Source organism: Misgurnus anguillicaudatus, chromosome 21 (genome assembly GCF_027580225.2).
Source record: "Misgurnus anguillicaudatus chromosome 21, ASM2758022v2, whole genome shotgun sequence".
NCBI lineage: Eukaryota > Metazoa > Chordata > Actinopteri > Cypriniformes > Cobitidae > Misgurnus > Misgurnus anguillicaudatus.
Window position 1 is genome coordinate 40,419,512 of NC_073357.2, and position 21,731 is coordinate 40,441,242.

General features: G+C 38.1%; 2 protein-coding genes across 3 annotated transcripts in view; both read right to left on the minus strand.

The window, feature by feature from the left end:
• Positions 1–340, minus strand: part of malrd1 (MAM and LDL receptor class A domain containing 1) — a 41,383-nt gene extending 41,043 nt beyond the window's left edge. For both annotated transcript variants that reach the window (XM_055207560.2, XM_055207549.2), the window contains exon 1: positions 86–340. The gene's annotated coding sequence lies outside the window, so the exon portion shown is untranslated. The remainder of the gene's footprint in view (positions 1–85) is intronic.
• Positions 341–942: 602 nt separating this feature from the next.
• Positions 943–11,996, minus strand: arl8 (ADP-ribosylation factor-like 8). Its single transcript, XM_055207576.2, has 6 exons — positions 11,431–11,996; positions 6,232–6,292; positions 6,004–6,151; positions 5,190–5,273; positions 4,939–5,090; positions 943–3,256 (listed from the first exon to the last, which is right to left on the minus strand). The coding sequence occupies exons 1-6, from the start codon at positions 11,474–11,476 to the stop codon at positions 3,208–3,210; spliced, it is 540 nt and encodes a 179-aa protein (XP_055063551.1). The 5' UTR covers positions 11,477–11,996; the 3' UTR covers positions 943–3,207.
• Between the last annotated feature and the right edge of the window lie 9,735 nt (positions 11,997–21,731).

A 21,731-nucleotide genomic window follows, 5' to 3' on the forward strand; every position in this document is an offset into this window, starting at 1 on the left:
GTTAAACAGTAAATGTAATTTTACTACAAAAAACCCCTACACATTTATCAAGCAATGTCCAGATAGGGTATTACGCATAACATACCATGTCCCAGATGAACTGTCACTGCTTTCTGCGCAGATTACGATTCTGTAAACAGCCGTTGTTTCAGTGCTGAAGTCCAAAAACTGAAGTAACGTATTAGCTTTAAAGCTTTAGACAAAAATGTCATAAGTAACGTTAGGCCACTGCCACTGAATATTAAGAGCTCAGATGCAAATACTTCTGACATGTTTTCTTGTAAATAAGCATTTTATCAAACTCTAATGGATTCTGAAAGGCCTGGTTCTGGCTATGGGATACCGTTACGACCAAATCTCGCGAAATGTTGGGTTTGGGGTAATAGGATGAAAACAGCGCTCATCTGGCGAGATTTAACGGGATTTTGGCCGTAGCTGTATCGCTTTTAGCCACATCCCCTGAGGCCGCGATTATGAGAATTTTAAGCGAATTTCATCCAATTTTTGACGGAGACTACAGCTTATTTTCATCTGAGCTCATCATATATCAGTCTTACTGCTCACTTTACAGACGAGTACGGGTTTTTTTTGTCTAACTTTTTTTATGTTGCGTCTACTCCAGGTTTGAGGTGGGAAATATTCGATATCCCAGTTGTCTGGAACACACAATAAACGCAAAAAGCGGCTTTCAAATAGTATATTTATTGGTACTTGCTAGCCAAGTTGAAACTGCCCAGCATAGACAAATTTAAATATAACTTTATCATGACAATATGAAAATAGTAATCATTAACCCCCTAAGACCCGAGTTTTGGTTTCGTATGTGCACAAATATGTTGAATAATACAATATCTTGCTAACATATTGTACCTTAACCTTGATTTAACATGCTCATAATAAACAACACCCATGCACTAAGTAAAATAATGCAACAATAAAACATTTTAGGTTTCCAAATAAAAGCTTTTATTATAAAATTATAAGAATTAGGTAAGATGCTACAGATGTCACCTGCTCATTCAAAAATGGCACATCTTTAAAACAATGTATTGACCTTCAGTAAAGAAACTAAATATTTCATTTCTCTAAAGCATTTGCAACAACTTGTCACTCCCATTCTACTTTCAAATAGTTTTGTCAATGTACCTCTATTTAAAATGGTACCAATTAACCGATATCAGTGGCCGGTTGCATAAACATAGCCGCAAAATTAAGATTGTGTCTTGAGAACTAGTCTGACCAACTCGCAATTAGTTGACCAATTATGACCAGTCTTGAAGAAAAAATACATGACTAACTTTTAAGACAAGTCTTAGAAGTTTATTCAACCGGCCACGAGTTTGCAATGTTGTGCACTTAAAAAGCAAAGATGGTCTGAGAGCAGTTTACATACATCTGGCGAACTCTTTCATGCTAATGGTCAAAAAGCCCAAAATTAATTTCATTGCTGTTTCATCTAATTCTCATTTCCAGTCTGAGAAGCCCCTGTAAGAAATTGTAATTATGATAAAAAATTTAAAGACCATCCACAGTGTGGCCTCACAACAGAAAACCCTAACAAACAGGAAAGAAAGCAAAAGCAAGCAATATGATTGATTTCCTACATCAGCAGCCAATAACAACTATACCAACAGATCCAAATGCTGGTAGGGAGAGCACCAATTTGTAATCGCTGTATCCAGGTCTTGTAAAAATGTCCCCAGCGCATTAAAAATCATTGTACATAGGACAAGTTTCAGATTGAACAAGGAACATATTGGCAGAATCACTATTCTTTCACATTGTGTTATGCAACCTGGATAATACAAAATCAAGGAGTTAAATGTCTGACTTTAAAACATCTGAACAAATTGCATCAATTTATATAATAAGCACACACAACTGTTTCAGCTTTTTGACCTATAAAGACATCACACTACATAGTTTAATTGTGGCGAATTACTTGCAAGGGATTGGGTAAAAATACCAATTGTTTATAAAATTATAATACTGGAAGCTTTATCAATGAGTTTCTCTTCATTATTATTTCCTTATGGTAAATGAATGACCCTAAACAAAAACATGCTAGTTCACCTGCAGTGTTGGGCTCTGTCTTAATCTGCAGAGTAGCAGTGTTGGTTGGACATTTTCATGGTCAAAGCTTGCACACAGACCCACACATACACACATTTGTAATAGGCTTTACATCAAGTCCTCCCAACTGCTGCATTCTAGCATGTGCCATTTTATCAAAAATTTAAAATACTGAATATGCATAAAAGACAAAAAGCCACACTGCCTTATCTTACAACAATAAAAGCAAATACCTGAAACACATCTTACACTAACAGGCGTCCATCTTTAAATTGCATCATAAATGACATTTTAAGCTGTAATGGACACGTCTTAAATAGCAAGAGCACCCTCTAGTGTACCAAATGACTGAGGTAATATGTACTAAGTCAGGAGTGGGGAACCCTGGGTCCTGGAGGGCAACTGTCCTGCAGAGCACAGCTCCCACCCTAACCAAACACACCCGATTTTTTTTACTTGAATTTTCAGGTGTGTTTAATTAGGGTTGGAACCAAACTCTGCAGGACAGCGGCCCTCCCTGACTGGGTTCCCCACCCGTGTACCAAGTGATCTGATATGCGTTGTCTTCATGATATGTAGTGTGGTGGTGGGCACCAGTGGTGTTTTAAACACCTGATACCCAAATAAGGTCATCAGAAACACACAGTTGACCAATGGCAACAAATAACCAAAGTGCTCTGAAAAAGCAACATGAAAACAACCAACCAAAAGAGAACATAACCATTCAAATATTTCTTCCCAGTAGAGGATATAGGACAACATAAAACATGATTAACTTAATATAACCATCCAGTGAATCTCCAACCCACTGCCAGAGTGTTAAAAACACACACAATTTTCCCCATATATCACATAACATTCAGCAGTGTCTCTCTTTAAGCAAAAAATACTTCAGACTTTGGAATTCCTTCTCTTGTCTTATCCACCCATTGTGTAATCCAGTTGCTCCTGACATATTGATCAACAAGTTTTTTTAAGAAGATTCAGTTCACTGATAAATCCCAGCTGAGGTAGGTGTCCAGAGTCCAGCCAAAAAGCATCATTTTTGATCAAGAGGTTAAAAACAAAAACATAAGCAGCCAATGGGATGAGCCTGTGATTGTTGTCCATCAATCCAATAAGGAGAATTGGTGGCTATCTGAGTCCAGCTCTTGAGGTCATCCATTCTAAACCCTGACACAGCCTGAAACGGCAAAAAAACAAATGATTGATTGTTGTCCCAAACAGTGTTTCCTTTATTTTCATGAAAAAGATCTACATTCATGCATTTGGCAGAAGCTTTTATCCAAAAGGACTTCCAGTGCATTTTATCAACATGTGTATTCCCTGGAAGTCAAACCCATGATGAATTTAAGGGAAAACACTTAACATTAAAAAATGTTAAGCATTCTGTTGCTTAACCAGTAAACCAAAGCAGTAGACACATCAAGCGTTATATGTTCAAAAAACACACACTGATCAAATACAGAACTGCAAAACTAAACAGTCTTAATAGATACTGTTTCATACTGCCTAATGTTATAAAGCCATTATTTTCTTGACCTCTGTTTGGATTACAGCATCTTGCCATCATTCATGTGATCATGTGATTGATCCTTTAAGACCCTGCGTCCACGGGAATGGACATTACTAGAATGCTTCAAATCAATAAAAATGTATTCTTTTATAATATTCATAATGTTTTGTCACTGATTGGTCCGTGATCAACCAATGAAGATGAAGACATGGCTCTCTAACCTAATCTGGGCTGCGTTCCACTCCAAATTTTTATTTCCTTCCCTCGCAAACTTCCCTCAGTCTCGTGGATTCAGATGTGCATCATTGCTTACGTTGCACGCATGTCCACTACTGGTGGAAAACTTGAAATGGGTTTAAAGGCGGAGTGCACGATTTCTGAAAAAGACTTTGGAAAAAGGAGTCGGGCCGACTACCAAAACACACTTGTAGCAGCAGTAAGGGGCGTGTCTACTAAATGTCATCATTGCCTGGGTTGCGTATATGTGTGGGGCCGGTCTATCAAAAGAAGATCCAACTTCTATTGGGGTAGGGACACTTGGGAAAAGTGGAAAAACTCTTTCCACGACATTGACGAGTTAACTTGTCAATTAAGAGAAAATGCTTCCCTCCCAATTACGAGTTTTACCAGCAATCCGTATTTCTGCTATTATTCACCAGGTGGTGCTCTTACCCAACCTATAAAACCTGGAAGTATTCCCTTAGGGCAAACAGTAAACTCTGTATTTTTTGATAGAGATAAAAAAAAAATATATATATATATATATTTTTATCTCTATCAAAATTCCTTCACAAAAACACAATTATCTCAGCTTATTGCTCAAAACTTTGTATTTTTGAAAAAACCTACTCATATTTGAGAGGTGATAAAAAGAGAACAAATGAAGGTAGGATAAAAATGCTTTCAAAAAAAAGAGAGATTCTGTTCTTTCATTTGATATATGTATGTTTATATATTTAAAGAAGAACATTAAAGGCGGCATTAAACTTGTGAAAATCATAAAAAAAAATCTGGCACTGGCTAGCAACTTAAAAAAAAGCTGGCAGGGAAAGAGTTAAATGCAAAGACCGCAAGTGGTACCATTCTCGCCAATATCGGACTTATATCGATAATGAACATCGGATCAGCCCACCCCTAGTCTATATAACAGTCTGAAGTATACATGGGAGGGAGACTGGTTCCCATAGTCAAAATTTGTCCATATAAACTTTACAAAGTGAAACACAACGTGGCTGAGGGGAACTGCGCGAGTGTCTAAAAGTGGAGGGGAATGCACCCCTAGTAAACTTAATGAGCCACAGCTACCGTAACTTCAGAGTTAATCCTAGTGTCACTACTTCAGATCTTACCCCTCTCCAGTGAGCGCACAGCAGGACTGAATGTGCCATGGATGATCCTTAATAGAGCTGAGGGTCAGGTATTTAGAAATCTCTGCTGCGGACATGCAACCCTTCATGTCTTGCTTATTGGCAAAGATCAGGACCGCAGCTTTGCGCAGGTCCTGAAAGAAAACCAAAACAGCTGAAATACAAGTTCTAAAGTAAAAAGGCTTTACAGAATTATTAGAGCTGTCCGTGAAAGTTGTGTAAATGAAGATTACCTCGTGAGCAAGCATTCTGTATAACTCTTCTTTAGAAATGGCTAGTCTTTCTCTGTCCGTACTGTCCACAACCAGTATGATGAACTATCAGAAAAACACACACAAAGCATTGTCAGCAGATGTGAGATAGCATACTATTGCACTTGCATTCTTTAAAGCCCACTGAGTTGTTGCTTATTGTATGATGTGCATATCCTTGGTATTAATTGTGTATCTGTAGTCGCTGAGATGAATCATGCTGAGCAGATCGCTCTGCTCCTGAATGGAGCTCTAAAACCGGGCCCCATCACAAATCTCATACGCACACTTTCTGAATGAAAGGCAGGGGTCCTGCCATTCAAGTGAGCCTCTTTGTCTAACCATGAACTTTGAACTGTGAATCAGACACCAGCTGCTAGGGTCCAGTGGAATTACCCCTGCGCACAACTGTGGTCTAAATCATTGTTCACAGCAGAGTGAACACACAGCTGTTCCTCACTATCTACAGTTAATATTACTTATGTACGTGTTCACTGGTAGTCTGGTTCTAAAATAATCTTCAAAGTCAAACTATAGAGGAAGAGGAAATTCCCCCACTGTCTGTATGCATGAAGAAAATTGTGACCAACTTGTATATTCATAACCTTAGTTTCATTCTAACTGAAAGCATCACCATTCACAAATGCCCTGTAGAGTAAAAAGACCTCATTTTGTCCCTGTCAGGGCTAAAAAGCAAAAACAATTACGTATTTATGGGCATTTATGGGCAAAATCCCAGTGATGGATTACCAGGTGCGGCCTCAAACAGTGTAGTTTATTTTTTGAATCACATTACCTCTGTGTTGGAGTAGTACGTGTTCCACGAAGACCGGAGACTTTCTTGACCACCAATATCCCACATCAAGAAGTGTGTTTTCTTAACCACTATTTCCTCAACATTGCTACCAATTGTAGGAGATGTGTGCACCACCTCATTCATTAAACTGCAAAAACAACAGGTTCTGATCACATGAAACTGTTGTGATGTTATCCTTTTTCCAATGTAACAAATATCTTTACTCACAATTGATATAGTATAGTGGTCTTCCCAGCATTGTCCAGTCCCACAATAATCACCTTGTGTTCTACAAGAATAAAAATATGAATTAGAAAACATTCAAAAACAAAATGATCAAACTTCAACATTATACAAACTGAAGTGATCTGTTAAAGGATTAGTCAATTTTCTTTAAAAAATCCAGATAATTTACCCACCACCATGTCATCCAAAACGCTGACGTCTTTCTTTGTTCAGTCGAAAAGAAATTATGTTTTTTGAGGAAAACATTTTAGGATTTTAATGGACTGTAATGGACCCCAACACTTAACAGCTTCAATGCAGCCCGAAATTGCAGCTTCAAAGGACTCCAAATGATTTCAAACGAGGCATAAGGGTGTCATCTAGCAAAACAATTGTCACCCTTGGCAAACAAAATAAAAAATATGCACTTTTAAACCACATCTTCTCGTCTTCCTCCAGTCCTGTGACGCGCCAGCATGTTCCATAAATGAAACAACAATAAACTGAAACAAAAACATTAATTAGTATGATTCAACATACGACAACGTCGGAACGGACCTCTTTCTCCACACTTGTAAACACTGGGGCGTAGTTTCGCATACGTCATCGGTGACCTCTTGACGTGAGGTCACGCTGGCCAGTCACAAAGGTAGAGGAAGACGAGAATTTGTGGTCCAAAAGTGCATTTTCTTTTGTTGCCAAAAATGACAATTGTTTTGCTAGATAAGACCCTTATGCCTTGTTTAAGATCATTCAGAGTGCCTTGAAACTGCAATTTTAAACTGCATTAAAACTGTTAAGTGTTGGGGTCCACCAAAGTCCATCAAAATGAGAAAAATCCCGAAATGCCCCTCTCAAAAAACACAACCTCTTCTCGACTGAACAAAGAAAGACATCAACATCCTGGACGACATGGTGGTGAGTAAATTATTTGGATTTTTTTAAGAAAATGGACTATAACATTAATACATTCATTTAATTCCTATTGAATATATAGACAGAAATATAAGGCGACACCACAGATTAGATTTTATAAGCATAAGTCAATCCGGTGCATAATCAATACACAATTTAGTGCTTGTAGTATAATGATGTGATTATCCACTACATTAAGTGTGTTTACATGCAGTTTTACGCCGATTATGCTTGACCAACTAATAATGTTTGGGGTCATAAACGGCATAAGAAAAAAACTATTTGGCACAGGTAGTTTTATGCTCATTTCCCCCCATTTCGTGTGACATGTAAACAACACCTTAACCGGCTTTCTCGCAGTTTTGTTCACATGTGCATGTCTCCACGTGTGAAAGATAAATGTCACATGCAAAAGTAAGTGCAAAGTAGAAGAAACTGCGAAAATTAAAGCTCATGTTACATTTACAGGTTCTGCAGGCATGAGAAGAGATACCACAGTATAGCTTTAGTCAGATTTCCTGTCAGCTTTTTGAACGACTATTATATACTTTAGGTATACTGCCTGCGGTAAACCTGCCAAATCTCCAAATCCCACACAGTTTTCTTCATAGCCGGTTTATTGATTTGCATGTAAACGTATAAAAACTGTTTTCTATAAGCAGATTTTTTAAGTGATCTGCTTATTCTGTCCATGTAAACGCACTCATTGATTAGTTCTGTGTTCGCAATCTAATACAAACACACACATCTTTTGTCACATGAGAGACATACTTGCATACCTGAGGACAGTATAAGTAGTTGAACCAGTGATCCAGCCTTCATCAGAGCGCAATGTGGAAAAGTGTCACCTTTGAACTCAGATGTGAGCTACAGGAAGGAAGCTGGACTATACAGCTCTTGATATATCTGACAGCTCCACAAAGACACAGTATTTTGCACAACTATTGCTTCCTCTACAATTACTGACCCCAGTGTTGCTTCTGTATGAATCCAGTCGAACTGCCAAAAGGCAAATTTAAGCCATAGAGAGAGACAGTTTCACAAGGGTACAGTTAACACCACCCACAATTCATGAAGATAATGATGGTATAAGAAACCCAAAGACATATTTAGCCTGGCTCTCATGGGAGTCCACAAGTGCCACTAAGCTTTAACCAACGGTAAGAGTAGGGCTGCACGATTTGGGTAATTTTTCCCATTGCGGTTATTGATGCTAATATTGCGGATGTGCGATTGCGATTATACTAAATGGTATCATGAGTCAACTTGATGGGTTTTAAGGAAAATCCACACACAGCCCAGCCAAAATGTGCACCTGCAAAACTAGAAATGTTCGTATTGCCACGTGATGTAGCAACTGCTCAGTGTCAGTAATCCTAAATCCAAAATACCACCATACAACAGACAGAGTTTTTTTAGCTACCAGATCATTATCAACCTCCTCTGCATCCATCTTCGCTCTGGTATAAGTGACGACACAAACCACACACGTGCATGCCACACATGCACTGCCTTTTTTGTTCGTTTTTTTTTCTTTTTTTAAACAGCAAGGAAAATCATCAAACTGTTATCAGAAAGTTTGTCCACACATTTATTTATTTATTATAATTGCAACATTTTGCTGTCATATAATCGCACAGGCTGACATCGCGATATCAGGGGGTTAAAGTGTTAACTCCGTTTTAATGAATCATTGTATACATTTTGGGGGGGGGGGTAGTTGCTAGCTTTGATTAATTTGTGTGTGTCAACATTGGAAAAGTTCATAAACTTGTCCTTAGACAAGAACGGGTATTGGTTTGAAGACCAACTTCTATGAAAGGTTTTGATCCACTTCAAATGTTGATTAATGTTGTTTGCACACATCCACAACTAATGAATGAATCAGTTTATGACCATATGTACCATATGTAAAAGGTTTGTCAAACCGATTTGTTTGAGAAATGTTTTAAAAGGGGCATATCATGAAAATCAGACTTTTTCTATGTATAATTGGGTGGGTCCCAATGCTTCTATCAACCTAGAAAATGTGAAAAATAACAACCCAGTAACTTTTGATAAACCATTCTCTGCAAGCATGCAAGAAATTGGTCATTGAAATTTGGCACCCCTTGTGATGTCACAACGGGTTAATACCGCCCCTTAATCTGCATTATCCAACCACCGCACTGACATTTAGTGTAGAGATCAACTCATTTGCATTTAAAAGGACACACCCGAAATGGAACATTTTTGCTTCTATCTACAAAGTGGAAATGTTATAATAAATTATTTATATGGGTATTTGGAACTAGAACTTCACATACTCGGAGGACACCAAAGATTTATTTAACATCTTAAAGTATTGTGAAATGTCCTCTTAAAGTAAATAAGTTTGCCAATACCCAGGACGACATTTGGTGAGGTTGGGCCATTTTTCTGAATAATTGCATGAACATTCTGTACAGACAGTCCCACTGAGCATAATGAATTGACTGGTCCTCTTTACAACAATAATCCAGGAAATTACAGAAGAGAATTAGATACATCCAACAGACATCATTTCTTATAGGTCTATACAAGCAAGCCAAAATGCTATCATACTTTTCTCTGGAAGCAAGACTCGGCATCTAGCACAGAGGACTGGCCAATACGTTTGCGAGGATTTTCTCCAAGATAACCATACTTCAACAACAATGAACAAGTACAACTTTGTATTAACGGAAATAACTTGATAAGATTTCATGGAAACTCTTTTAAAGCTAGTTGTTTATGTAAAAAATAAAATAATTAAAGGGCATGCTACATCAAATCCTCCATCCAAGTGTTAAGAGAACATCTGTCCAACATTACAGCAATCTGGATTAAGTTAGGAATGTTTTGTCATGGGACGCACAGCTCTATGAGCAGTTTAAAAAGGCTACATTTTTTTAATCAGACAGGAAATACCTTTCAGTTCTTCACTTATCAATGCATAACTTTCCTTATAAATAATAACATGATTATTCAGGTTGTAATGCAGTTAAAAACATAAATTCTAGCTTTGGCAGCATCCAAAAATGTTGGCAGCATCCAAGCAAATGTCGATAATAATGTCCATAAGGGTTAACGGATCACTGAGGCAGGCAAACAATGGAAGAGGAAGGCAGTTTCCTCAGACCACTTTGGTTTGCCAGGTGGTCGTAGCGTCTGTTTCACCGCACAAAAGCAATTTTCAATTCAATTCAGTTCCCTTTATTGTCAAGTTAGAGCTGACATCTAAACCCGGTTCCCTGTGGACCTACTACACGAGACATCTGTCACAGCAGGAGTGAAGATGATGTACATAAATAAGAATTTAAAGATTTAAGATAAAATGTTAAATAAAATAATTGTAAAACTTGCTAGAAATAATACAAATACAACACAACTCAATAGTTGTATGCCTAGTTTTTAAAGTTTTAAAAATACTTTTTTTAGGCTTAACCATAACCATAACTTTGGGACACATAGTATAGTTGTACTATTTCAATCTTAGAAGTACAATGGTACATATGATAATCTTTCAGTACTTTGTGGTGGATTTTAAAGTAACCACGTATTAAAGCTAACCACTTAGTTAATTTTTGTTTAGTTATATATATATATATATAAACTATGTTTTTGTGGATTGTTTACCGTTAGTATTAAAATAGTTTTACCACAAATATGACTGTAAAATTAGTCCCTGTAGTAAGATAATGATACATTTGTGGTTACTGTGGTGTATTGTGGATATTAATCATAGTTAAAATTTAATTGTCATTTTAAAAAACTGAGTATTACCATCGATCACTATACACAATTACTATACACTGGTACTTTTAAACACAGCTTTTTGTAAACGTGAGTGGGGTTTGATTAACAAAATGTATCTTTTAAGTTATCTACTATGTGAGTCTTAAAAGGTCACTTTAACACTTCAGGGGGGAATACTTCTCAACTTAGTCATCGATAAACAGGACAAGACGCGTAAAAACAAACCCAAACTGTGTGATGTGCATCAACCTTTACCACCAAATCATCTCCTGTGTGACCGGGAGAATGTAACTGTTAACGGGCGCAGAGTCCGTTCAGATAAGCTAGAAAACGAACATATAATAACAATAATAATAGTCTGAAACATATAAAACCCAATTTATAATCCAGTATGTGGTTTGGTTTTGATGGTGTGAAGAGGAGGTTCTGAAACGTGCATACTAGCATTAGCTCACTTCAGATGGATTTCAGCCAAATGCGGACAACAGTCATAAACATTCACTACAAAGCAGTCAGGACATCACCTCTTACCTTGATTACAAAAGAAACTCCACAATTTGGCGAAAATTAGACCCATTTCTCCTACTGGGTGAGCAATGTTGGCCAGCAAGTGTAAGTTTAGCAGAGAGGCCTACAGTGTAACAGTAACGTTAATACGTGAATTCACCGATGTCCGTTATTTCTTCATGAATCCGCTCGTGCCATTTGCCGTACTTTACTCAGCACGTGCCGACGTTCGCGTGAGAATGTCCACTGTCTTTTAACACGGGTAACCCGGGCACTTGATCTTTCTGGCTGATAAGATCAAGTGTGCGACAGATGCAGACACATCTCTCTCCAGACACTCTTCACTTTCCACACCGCTCCGATCTCGTCCACATTTTCCTCGTGGAGGACAAAAAAATAACTCCAGTGCAGACCGTTTATTCGGCTACACGCGTGTACTGTATGTGCTCGTGAGGTGCTCGAGGGAGTAAGCTGCTAAGGCACACAGAGTTCAGAGAGTCTGTGCTGGATAAATAATAAGCGCTCACTCGCTTGTGTTGTGCACACACCATCCCCCATTAGTGTCAGGTTACATGTGTGAGCCTGGATCATGACGCTAACACTTCTATCCCATGTATCATATCCATCCAATGAGTTTTACAAAAATCCTAAGGTGTTTTACATACCTTTTCTGTTTAGTTTTATAAACAATTTCTAAGGTATTGCCATTGAATGTGTTACTGAAAGCTAGAAAATGGCTAAAAACAGATATACCATATAATAATCTTATTTTTATTTTTCAGGTTTTATAAATACCCAAATCCTTGTTGTCTTTGGTCAATGTATGCTTATTCGTATCCTTTATTTTAATTGGAATATTCTGATTTCGCAGCACATCATATGAGCAGCCTACTTCAATAGAAATAGTAAAAACTTTTATCAGAAAGAAAACTAATTAATTGTACTCAACTGGTTCAAAATAAAAATAAAAAACACTTTGCATTGATAGATAGTGGAGACTGTATTACCATCCTAAACCACAAGCTCCATCTTGTTGCCATAATCTGACCTACAAACTCCCTCTTAATTATCAGAAATGTGATAGTTGTCTGTCTTAAAACTTCTCCTGTGTGGACTGGTGAAATATCTGGATTACAGCACATTTCCAACAAGTCCACCTCTTGATACAATGGATAACACAATACAATACGCTTGACTTAACCTTCCGTTAAAGGTATTGTGTGTAGATTCTTAGCGGCATCTAGCGGTGAGATTGTGAATGACCGTTTCTCAATCCAAAGGCTGTAGCCTCCGGAGGTCGCATACTCGCATTTGTAGGCTGCATACGTCATCAGGACTGTCTTTTTTCAGAATATTAACAATTATGAAGCTGACTATATTATTCTTAATTAATTGCAAATTGTTGTGGTATGTTTATGACTTGCGAATGTAATGCTCAGATAACTTAAATAAGCCATGCTTGATGACGTATGCAGCCTGCATATGCGACCTTCGGAGGCTGCAGCCTTCAGATTGAGAAACGGCCTCTGTCCGAGACAACGTATGGTGACAAAACACTCCCATAGAACAGTGTGCCCTTTTCGAAATGGCGACTTCCAGCTATTGTCTAACGGCTCATTTTAAAGTAATAAAACAATACATTTTATTTTGTAAGGTCTTAATACACCACTAATAATATAAGTGTTGTTTATTATATTGCATTTCTGTAAAGAGATCCTTCTAAAAGCTACACATTGCACCTTTAACTAAAATGATCAGCGCTATGGTTACACACTGCCGGTATTGTGTCGAACTCAGTTCCCCCTATGTTTCCCTTTAGTGTAGTGCTTTTATAGCGTTTTCATCACGTTACATTTAGAAAGATTAAAGATTTGAATTGGTTATACTAAAAAGGCATAATATCATGTATTTTATAATATAATTTATTAAATATTTCATACATTTGACAGTTTTCTATTAGGGTATTTCTTTTAAAATATAGCCTGTCTTTTTCTTTTTTTTCCTTTACTGGTTGTTTTAAAAATGTAATGTTGCATACATAATTAAATAAATATTATACATATAATATGATTCATACTGTAAAAATAATTGACTTACCATTAAGAACAATACAGATACATTACAGAAATGCACACATATACATCTCAGTAGCCATTAAAACTTTAAATATATAAGTAATAAAACCTATAACGTGATAAAAACGCCATAAAAACACTACACTGAAGGGAAAAAATAGGGGGATAGGGGGAACAGACTTCGACACAACACCTGATTAGTCCGGAAAGAGAAGTATTTTACAGGCAGTGAGAAGGGCAGATGGTGTGTCCTGTAGCGTTTTATCACATTAATTAAGAATGCAAATACTTAATGTGAGAATGCGATGGTCAAAAATCGAAATAATTCACAGCACATTAGCACACATCATCATCATTATTTGTCCTGATCATTAATCAACATAATACCAAATAAAGATATCCATCAAAGAAGACTGCAAAGACGTGTAGTGTAAAATGCTTTTTTCTTTCTTTTAGACTTTTGGGTGAACAACTCCACTTTTATATATCATGACTATTTATTTACCCATTTCCTACATTTAACAACAAAGCTCTTACGCAGTTAATTCTCATATACGTGTAATTTAAAAAAATAAAAAAAATCCAATTATTTTTTAGATTGCAAAATTACAATTTCAACTATTATGCTTTGAAACGCTAGGTGTCGCAATAGGTCTTCGGATGACTAAAAGTACATAAATAAACCTGTAGTAAAGTAAATAAACTTTAAAAATATTTTGCTACTTTAATAAAATAAAATTTGGATACACAAGTCATTTCTTCTACTGTTTTAAATTGTGACCAGTGGTAAGTTGTTGTAACTTTTAAAATAAGCTGAAATTGCTTAACTTATAAGATGGGTTAAAGTAATGTGACTGCATTAAACATTGAAATAGTAAGATGAAGTGCCTTAAAGCCAAATTGATTGTGCAGCAAAAAACTTTTTCAATGTGCACAAATACAACACCATAAGGGCACTTTTATGTTCTTAATTAGCATTATTGTTATATTTAGTTTACAAAAGTTGAAAAACACCACCACAAAAAAACTTTTAAGGTTTTATAACAACACACGAGGCGAGCTATCGATTTAAACACAGTCCAATTTTTAAATAACTTTAAATATCATTCATGTGAGGCCCAAAGCTGAGATAATGTATTTTGTATTATGTATTATCTAGTCTCTAATGGACTGTCGGATAATATATCGACTGAGATAAATTCAAGCAGTTTTGTAAACAAGGGCCTCGCAAAGCTTAATCTTGTTGCCTCTACAGCCAAGAGATGGCAGTAATGGGAAGCAATGAGATATTACATTAATACCACATTAAAGATCACTCAAGCATTTTCATGAACATGGGTTTCCCTCACCAACAACATCATTTTAAATTGACTACATTTTTACTCTTGCAGAGGACTCATAGGTTGTATTTCCTCCTTTTTTATTCCATCAGTTTATTTAGATTTTCAGAGAGAGAGAGAGAGAGAGAGAGAGAGAGAGAGAGAGAGACAGATGCAGTAACTGAAAAAAATACATTTGTCAGCTTCCATGCGGAGAAAGGCTAGCTCTCAATGGTGTGTGTGTGTGTGTGTGTGTGTGTGTGTGTGTGTGTGTGTGTGTGTGTGTGTGTGTGTGTGTGTGTGTGTGTGTGTGTGTGTGTGTGTGTGTGTGTGTGTGTGTGTGTGTGTGTGTGTGTGTGTGTGTGTGTGTGTGTGTGTGTGTGTGTGTGTGTGTGTGTGTGTGAGAGAGAGAGAGAGAGAGAGAGAGAGAGAGAGAGAGAGAGAGAGAGAGAGAGAGATCAAATGTGTTAGTTCTATTCTATCAGACACCTCATGATCCATTGGCACTACTTCTGATAAGTCGCCACCAATCAATCTACAGACTGGAGAATAACAGGCATACAGTAATTTTTTGTGAATATTTTATGAATACGGTTGCATGGAAACCAACATATAATAACACATTTTAGCCCTTGTCGATTGTAGAGTATTACCAGTGTTCAAGAAGTGCTGAACCTTAACACAGCAGAAGAACTGAATTGATGCTCTTTTCTTTAAAAAAGCAATCTCAGCATTGACTGTTCTTACAGCTCTCACCTCAAGTGTGAAAAAAGATTCATAAATGCCTTACACTAGGCTGTGCATACTTACATGCTATAAACATGCAGCTAAGCTAACTGATTACATATTATTAGTCTTGTTTAAGTATGCAATTGCTATCTAACATAAACACCATAATGTAAAGTAGCGTAGAAAAAAAGTAATTTTATTTATAGATCAGTAGGCTTGATGGCTGTTTATAGAGTTTTGACTGACGAGACTCATCATGCATTATTCAGTAATGATTGACTCAAGGGTCACTTGTCTTGTCCTCTAATTGGGCCACAAAGGCACCTGTTGCATGAGCTGCAGGATCATTCAAAGCGTTTGAAGGGCACTGAAACAAAAGCACTCTTGCTTTCATGTTGATCTTATCCCTATTCATAAGCAACTAACATCAGCACAGGACTGACTAACTGCTTTAATGTTACTGTTAATGTAGGCTTTAACCCAATATTTAGGAATGATGATGAAACTCTTAAGAAAGATAAAGCACAAGCTGCAAAAGAATAGCGATGACCAACATACAGAAGATTAAACCTTTTGTCATTCACCACCCTTTACTCCTCAACCACTGGCTGTCTTCACAGCTGTAATTACTCTACACCTCCATCTCCCAACATCCACGACTGCCTATAGCTGCACACCCTTATAGCAACTTGCTCTTTTAGACTAAATATAGGCTATGCCAGTCTTCACCACCTCACCCATAAGCACCACTGACATCCTCCAGGCAGACTGAACACACTGACCATACAGAATTGATAAGTGTGTGTGTGCAGCAGGTTTCTGCAGGCTACAAAAGGTCTACCGTTTATACTGTTTATTTTAATATGCATTTTCTTTTCTAGAAGCTGGAAAAATGTGCAAGACCTCTAAGTGCAAGGGGTCAAAAGAGCATGGTCTTCTCTACCTCCTCACTTTAAAGACAGCTGGATGTCATCATCACACTTGTAAGACTTAGATGGTTCTGCTATTGTTGCAATGTAAAAAAAATTGCACTTGGTTGCCAGTAACTTACTGTAGAAGATAAAGACTGAAAATGTTTTAAAGAACAAGTTTGTTTCTATTCTTGCAATTGGCATTGGCGGATTAGCGCCACCACCTGGGCTGGAGTGTGTATTATTCAAGCTCTAAGCAGAAGAATGTACGGGTGTGAGGCGTTTGGAAAAATAGGTCCACAAGTTTACAATGAAAGCTAAAATATCTGTTGGAAAGCATCTTTTGCAGCGATTTTTGTGTGAGCATACCAGAGTTTTTTACAGTGTGTGTATTGTTGTGTGATGGATAAGATGCAGAATGCCGAGCAAAACCAATTCTTTTGCTTCTTTATACATACTTCCTGTGAGAAAAGATGTGAAAACCAAGTAAAACTGATGAGCAGGAAGACCAAAAGCCTGAGCGTATAATTACTTGCTGATTCCAAACCAGCCGCCATTCATCTCATGTGGTTCTGGCCCCCACTTTTTGCAATTACCATGAATTAGTGAGTGTTTGTGAATTGAGGTGAGCCCAGAGAGAGAGAGGGAGAGAGAGAGAGAGAGAGAGTTGATCATGATGCAAGTTGGTGAGTGGGGTGGGAACACATCTGTTTCTGTTTGGCTTAACGCACAAGCAGCATGATTATGATGATCTGTTTTGATGAGTTTAAGTAGATTTTGTACCATTTGCTATTGTCTGACCTCATATGGTCAAATAATAGATGATTGATAAAATACACCTGGATGCAATATTAATTGTTTAGAGACCTTAAAATAGGTTAATGACTAATCAATCCTTTATTTACTCACTTTATATTGTTTCAAACCCATGGCTTTCTTTCTTCTGTAGAGCATAAAAGATGATTTTTAAATGTTTATGGGGCAGGTTTTATCCTATAGTCCCAGATTAAAATGCATGCATGCCTTAATTTTAAAACACCTTGTTTTGACATATGATGCACACCAGTAACGTTTTTGTAAGGTTTGTTTGAAAACTACTTTAAATGTCTTAATATAGACGGTTTCAGCAGTAACAACATAAACAAGCGGCTTTCGTGGAAAACACGTAACTTCCGGTAAACTCCGCTAAGAATAACTAAAACAAATAAAACAAAATCCATTTAAAGTTTATTTATATAACAAGCAAAATAAACAACATGTAGATTACCTAAGATTACAGTGGAAAGAAAACTGCATTGTATTGCTCCAGCGTCACATTGTGTAAACTGCATTTATAGTAAGCTAGCGCACAGATATCATAGCAAATAGCAGTAAATACACACACCTTGTTCTCTTCTGAATTTCACGTAAAGACAGGGCGGAGCTAAGAGGGCTCAGCTTAAGGGGGTTGCGTGTGCGGCACAGTCCTTGGCTGGGGCCCTCAAAAGTTCATGGGCCTTTAGAATCATCCTAACTTCCCACCCCTTACTACCGATGTAGTACTCAAGTCCAGTCTCGAGACCGATTTCTGCTTTCTCGGACTCGTCTCGGACTTGTTCCTTCAAAGATTCGGTTCTGACTCGGTCTCAAACCACAGTGGGAAGAGAATGACTCGTAATTTTAGACCGAGTCCTCGAGACCAACGCATTTTTTATGTTCATGTAAGAAACCACACAACACATAACAATAATAATAAAATGCAATGTTGATGGGCATTATTTGAAAATGACATCCCATGGTGCAATGCAAAGATACTGCCATCAGAGCAGTTTAGTTATCTCTAGAAAAATAGGCAGAAGATGGTGCATGTGATAGTGATTTTTTTATGAAGTTTATTTAACAAAGTTCGGGAGGAGCATGGTCATGTGATCCATCCAATCAGCGAGAAGAGGTGCCTATAAATAGCAGTCCCTCTCGTATGTCCCCTGACAGTTTCACAGCATCCCTCCTCCACCCCATCTCCTCACTCTCGCCTAGTTGCATTTATCCCAGTTAAAGAGGGGGGAGTACTCTGGGTTCGGGCTAAAATCCGAGCTCGGAGCCCTCTCCTCGGATAGCACGCCAAATATGCTCATCTCATTATACTTATCGATTACATGTTAATGCGAACTCGTGAAATGATAATAAAAGCAAAGTCCATATTAAGACGTTAAGACTGCTCCTCTAAACAATTCCCAATCTAGCTGAGTCTGTAGGCCTAACTGTTGAATATTAACTGGAGTGATATTAAATCATGAATATGAAAACTGACATGTTTTTATGGTTTTAATCTCGACTCGGTCTCGACTACTAAAGGACTCGTCTCGACTCAGACTTGCTTCCTCAAAGACTCGGTCTTGACTCTATTTCAAAATCAACGGACTCAGCCTCGACTCGGTCTCGACCCTTAAAGACTCGATCTTGACTCTATTTCAAAATCAACAGACTCGGTCTCGACCCTTCAAAGACTCAGTCTCGACTCAGACTTGCTTCCTTAAAGACTCGGTCTTCACTCGGACTTGGTTTCGACTCGGTCTCGACCCTTCAAAGACTCAGTCTCGACTCAGACTTGCTTCCTTAAAGGCGGAGTCCACGATGTTTGAAAAACGCGTTGGAAAAGGAGACGGGCCGACTACCAAAACACACTTATAGCCAATCAAATCAAATCAAATGCCGGGTTGCGTATGTGTGGGGCGGGTCTATCAACAGAAGGTCCAGATTCAAAACCAACAGACTCGGCCTCGACCCTTCAAAGGCTCAGTTTCGACTCGGACTTGCTTCCTCAAAGACTCGGTCTTCACTCGGACCCGACTATATTTCAAAACCAACGGACTCTGTCTCGACTCGGTCTCGACCCTTTAAAGACTCAGTTTCGACTCGGACTTGCTTACTCAAAGACTCAGTCTTCACTCTGACTCGACTCTATTTCAAAACCAATGGACTCGGTCTCGACCCTTCAAAGACTCGGTCTTGACTCGGACTCGACTCTATTTCAAAACCAACGGACTCGGTCTCGACTCGGTCTTGACCCTTCAAAGACTCGGTCTTGACTCGGACTCGACTCTATTTCAAAACCAACGGACTCGGTCTCGACCCTTCAAAGACTCGGTCTTGACTCGGACTTGACTCTATTTCAAAACCAACGGACTCGGTCTCGACTCGGTCTCGACCCTTCAAAGACTCCGTCTCGACTCGGACTTGCTTCCACAAAGACTCTGTCTTCACTCGGACTCGACTCTATTTCAAAACCAACGGACTCGGTCTCCACCCTTCAAAAACTCTGTCTTGACTTGGACTCGACTCTATTTCAAAACCAATGGACTCGGTCTCGACTCTGTCTCGACCCTTCAAAGACTCTGTCTTGACTCGGACTTGACTCTATTTCAAAACCAACGTACCCTGTTTCCACTCGGTCTCGACCTGGTCTCGACCCTTCAAAGACTTGGTCTTGACTCAGACTCGACTCTATTTCAAAACCAACGGACTCGGTCTCGACTCGTTCTCAACCCTTCAAAGACTCGGTCTCGACTCAGACTTGCTTCCTCAAAGACTCTGTCTTGACTCGGACAAGTGTGTGGAACTGACACACATTTAAAGGCGGAGTGCACGATATCTGAAAAACGTTTTGGAAAAGAGATTCAGGCCGACTAACACAACTGTAGCCAATCAGCAGTAAGGGGCGTGTCTACTAACGGACATCGTTGCCTGGGTTGCATATGTGTTGGGTCTATCAACAGAAGGACCTGATTCTATTGGGGTAGGGGCGTGTTTGTTTAGATGATTTCAAATGACATCATTGGCTTTCAGAGATCATGGACCTTGCCTTTAAGTTGGTATTAACAGTTTTCCCATTTTAACCGATCAAATTATAAAGTTAGTTAACACTTATGATAATTTTGAAGCTCAGTCCTCCTTATTTACTTTCATCACATGTTAAAACATAGCCCAAAAGTTCTTTAAAATGTCACATGTTGTGTGTTTCACAGAAAAGGTCATTTTCATTTTCAGATGTATTATATTTGGTTACTTCAGATGTCCAGGTGTAGATCTTTTTCATTTCAGTATCTTTTGTGAGCGGACTGTGGGCACAAAAGGTGCTTGTGAACTGTTTTAGCCTCTCACAAAGTCTGTTATTACTCTTTCACAGAATACCCACATAGGACGATAGGAAGATATGCTTTTGTGTTGTCAAGTATATGATAATAGAGCTGAAGATTCAGAAAGGAGTATGACAAAGTCACGATGTCCCATGTCCGCAAATAGAAAACCAATGAAAGGCTTAATCACTCTTAATTTCTACATTTGTTAGACAGGCATTTCATTACAATGCACATTTACGTCTGTCTATTATTCACCATCTGACCTGCAACATCATTTTAAATGGGGGTGTAAAATGAAGGTCTAGAGGTCTCAGACTGAGTAATTACAGTGCATCAAGCTATGTCGCATTTATTCAAACACATCTGTTCTCTTCTTTCTGTTAGTGAACGTCAAAGCTGCATAAAATCATTTTTTGTTGTTGTTAGGAATTACAATACAAATACTGACTGCTGACATTACATATAAAACAGTTTTTATTCAGTCAGTTATGTAAAGCACAGGACACAAGAAACAAAAATAGATACAATTAAGAATTAAGCCTATAGCTAGCCTATAACAATATATAGAACTGGTGTAGCGTTTAGCTAAAACACAAGCCCTGGGGTGACTACAAGAGCTGCTGTATATTTTACATGCTGTGTCTCATTAGTCCTGACATGACTTTCATGTCTCTTTAGTGGATTCTCAGAAGATGTGACATTTAAAGCGCCTTGAATATATTTGACCTTTCTAGGTGTTCATTTTAATTCTTTGCCGTTTAGTTTTGGCACAGTGTTTTTAATTATGACAAAACACAGCCTGTCAAACATCAACATTTTTGGTTTTAGTGGTGTAGAGAGAGGACTATACGTCACTGCATGCATTCAAATTCCCATAGGCTGTACTGTGATGGTAAGGTATACTGCCCTACAAAGCCAAAGCACAGTAACTACAAATCTGGTCAAAATTGAGTTGAAAGGGTTGAAATGGGTTTTGTGAGATCTGTTGTGTCTTGTGACAAAGTCTCCTGGTTCAATTTTGTCCCATTTCAGAGAACAGTGTGTGCCAAAATTGCAGTAACATGTTTGGCTGGCTGGTGTAAAAAACCTTAAAGTGACTGTAGTTTTTCAACCTTCATAATATATTTTCAAGACCCTTGTGATGGTACATCGACTTAAAATAGGTTAAATGAC